The following is a 2,372-nucleotide window of genomic DNA, read 5'->3' as shown; positions in this document are numbered from 1 at the left end:
TATATATATATATATATATATATATATATGTGTCAGTGTAAACTACTTGTCGAAACGTTGTACATTTGCTGTTATGTTAAACTTATATTAAAATTTTTCTTCATTACCCATTCAAGCCGTCTCCAAGCATTATTAGTCTCAAAGTGGGTTCCTCGTCATCGAAATTGTAAGGAAAGTAAGCTTATTTTATCACCAACCAGAACTTAAAGGAAGAAAAAGAGTAACTTAAATGTGAATCTAACCTTTTCTTTTGTGGATGGATCTGTCTGGTTGTATAAAACTGCATACCGCTGATTTGGAGAGCAATCTTTGGATAGGATGTAACTGTATTCATTGTCCGGCAGAAGGAAGGTAACATTATCGAAAGTTCTGACGTAATCTTCCATCAAAGCGCATCCAGCTGTTAGAAAATATGGAGATAATATAATACCATTTAAAGCTCAAGTGATCAAAAAGGAAACTTTAACCATTCATTATGATATTTTCTTTTTATCTGAAGAAATCAACTTATAATTGGTAGATATAATGAAAATGAAACGAAGTATATAAAGTAGTTTCTTTTTTTCTTATTTTAAGTTTTTCTGAAATATGTTTTCACTTCTGTTCAGATTCATTATTTGTTTTAAATTTACTCAATATTAGCAAACGTCAAAGGACACTTGTTACAAGTTTTTTAAGTTAGCCACGGGATCTGTTTCCTATTTCACTTCTGATGAACTTTTTTTATAAAAAAACAACTAAACAACTTCACTTGTATCTATATTGTGTAAGAAAGCTCTGAGTAAGACATTAAATTTTGAACTGTGAACCAGAGGAAAGAAATTCAGTAATTAACAGAAGCAGTTACTCTTAACTGAATAGTAGGATTGTCTGTCACTCTTATGAAGCATCCACTGCTGAACTAGCAAAACGTGTTATGTGGTACCACGTCTCGAACCCGAGATCCTCGAATCCCCAGTCCAATACACTTAGGCCTTACTTCGTCGCATACATTAATAAAGAATGCCTGTTGACACAATATAGAAAAATACAAGCCGGAAATGTGATAGTTTTGAAAAGAGATAAAAAAAATTGCGAAAATAATAAAAAAATCGAACAACAGACGGAATTGTTGATTATTTATGTGAATTTATATTAAAGTCTTAACGTGTTGATATATTCAAACTCTTAGCAAGACGCAAAAATTACACACACTTACTTGTAGCTTCGTGATTCATGAAGATATTCATGTAGTTCGCTAACAAAGGGACTAATGTCGATTGAGGCTTTACAAAAGGTAAATAAATCTTAGTATAATACGTGTTCTCCTTTGGCGTCTGGATGTACAGATTAAACAAAGGCACTTCAGGTATTTGTTTTATAGCCACTAAGTTGACACTGATCCTGTTGCTTGGGTTGTGAGCAGAAACGGGATCATTATCCATGTACGGGTAATAAGTCTTCTTCATCAGTAAGTCCAGTTTCCTTGTTAAGTTCACCCACATGAGAGGAACCTATAAATACAGCTCAAAATCTGAAAATGCTGATCTTACATTGTACGTTTGGACGCTTAAATTTGCTTATAATTAGATAATCAAGTGTTGAATGTATTGGAACAAGATACCAACAACTCTGTAACTTCATTTAATTTAAAGAAATTCATCCATCAGTCGACATGTATCATACTTAAACTCGTCAAGCACTACTAATGTGCGATCATATGATTTTAGAAAATATCGAGATTTAATTGAGAAATTCAGTGCGACAAGCGTTCAAGTTAGTTAACTTTCTAACAAACCAGATGCGTACTTTTCCAAAGAAGTGGAAACTGAGATTGGTCAGGATTTGAACCCGCGAGTATATTTACAACCAATTGCTATCACATATCGGACGCCATAGCTTTAACTTTGAACAACGTATTAGTCTTTAAAAACCATTGAAAGGAAAAATGAGAGCTGAGTGTTTCGAATCGCGAGAGGTATTGTAGCTTAGTTGACTTAATCAGGGTCATAGACTCGAATATTACCTATCTCAATTTGCATTTCTTGTTCCACATAGCAGAAAAAGGATCCTGAGATCATAAGGCGATTTGAATAGTTTGTATGTACCCCATTTTGTTCCTAGTAACTAATGAAACTGATAATTACTAAATCTGAAGCGCTGTACGCCCAAAATCTGCACCATTTCAGTTTCCATTTTTTCAGAAGAGCTTACTATACAAGTCGATGTGTCACACCTAAGATAATTATTATAACTAAAGCAATTTTAGGTTCAATTCAACTTAATTTGTGTAGTCAAATTAAGCTAATAATAAACTTAAAAATAAGACCCAAAACTCGAGCGCTTTCGAATAGTTGACTATTCTTCTTCCTGAAGAAGAATAGTCAACTATT

General features: G+C 33.2%; 1 protein-coding gene across 1 annotated transcript in view; it reads right to left on the bottom strand.

Moving 5' to 3' along the window:
* The window catches only part of LOC106461721 (vitellogenin-3-like), a 35,367-nt gene that overhangs the window by 4,470 nt on the left and 28,525 nt on the right, over positions 1–2,372 (bottom strand). The window contains exons 22-23 of the mRNA XM_022388758.1: positions 1,199–1,493; positions 243–400 (exon numbers count right to left, since the gene is read on the bottom strand). Of these exons, the coding sequence (XP_022244466.1) occupies positions 243–400; positions 1,199–1,493 (453 nt within the window). The remainder of the gene's footprint in view (positions 1–242; positions 401–1,198; positions 1,494–2,372) is intronic.

The sequence above is a fragment of the Limulus polyphemus genome, unplaced genomic scaffold, assembly GCF_000517525.1.
Source record: "Limulus polyphemus unplaced genomic scaffold, Limulus_polyphemus-2.1.2 Scaffold1019, whole genome shotgun sequence".
Lineage (NCBI taxonomy): Eukaryota > Metazoa > Arthropoda > Merostomata > Xiphosura > Limulidae > Limulus > Limulus polyphemus.
This window is presented reverse-complemented; position numbering and strand designations above follow the sequence as displayed.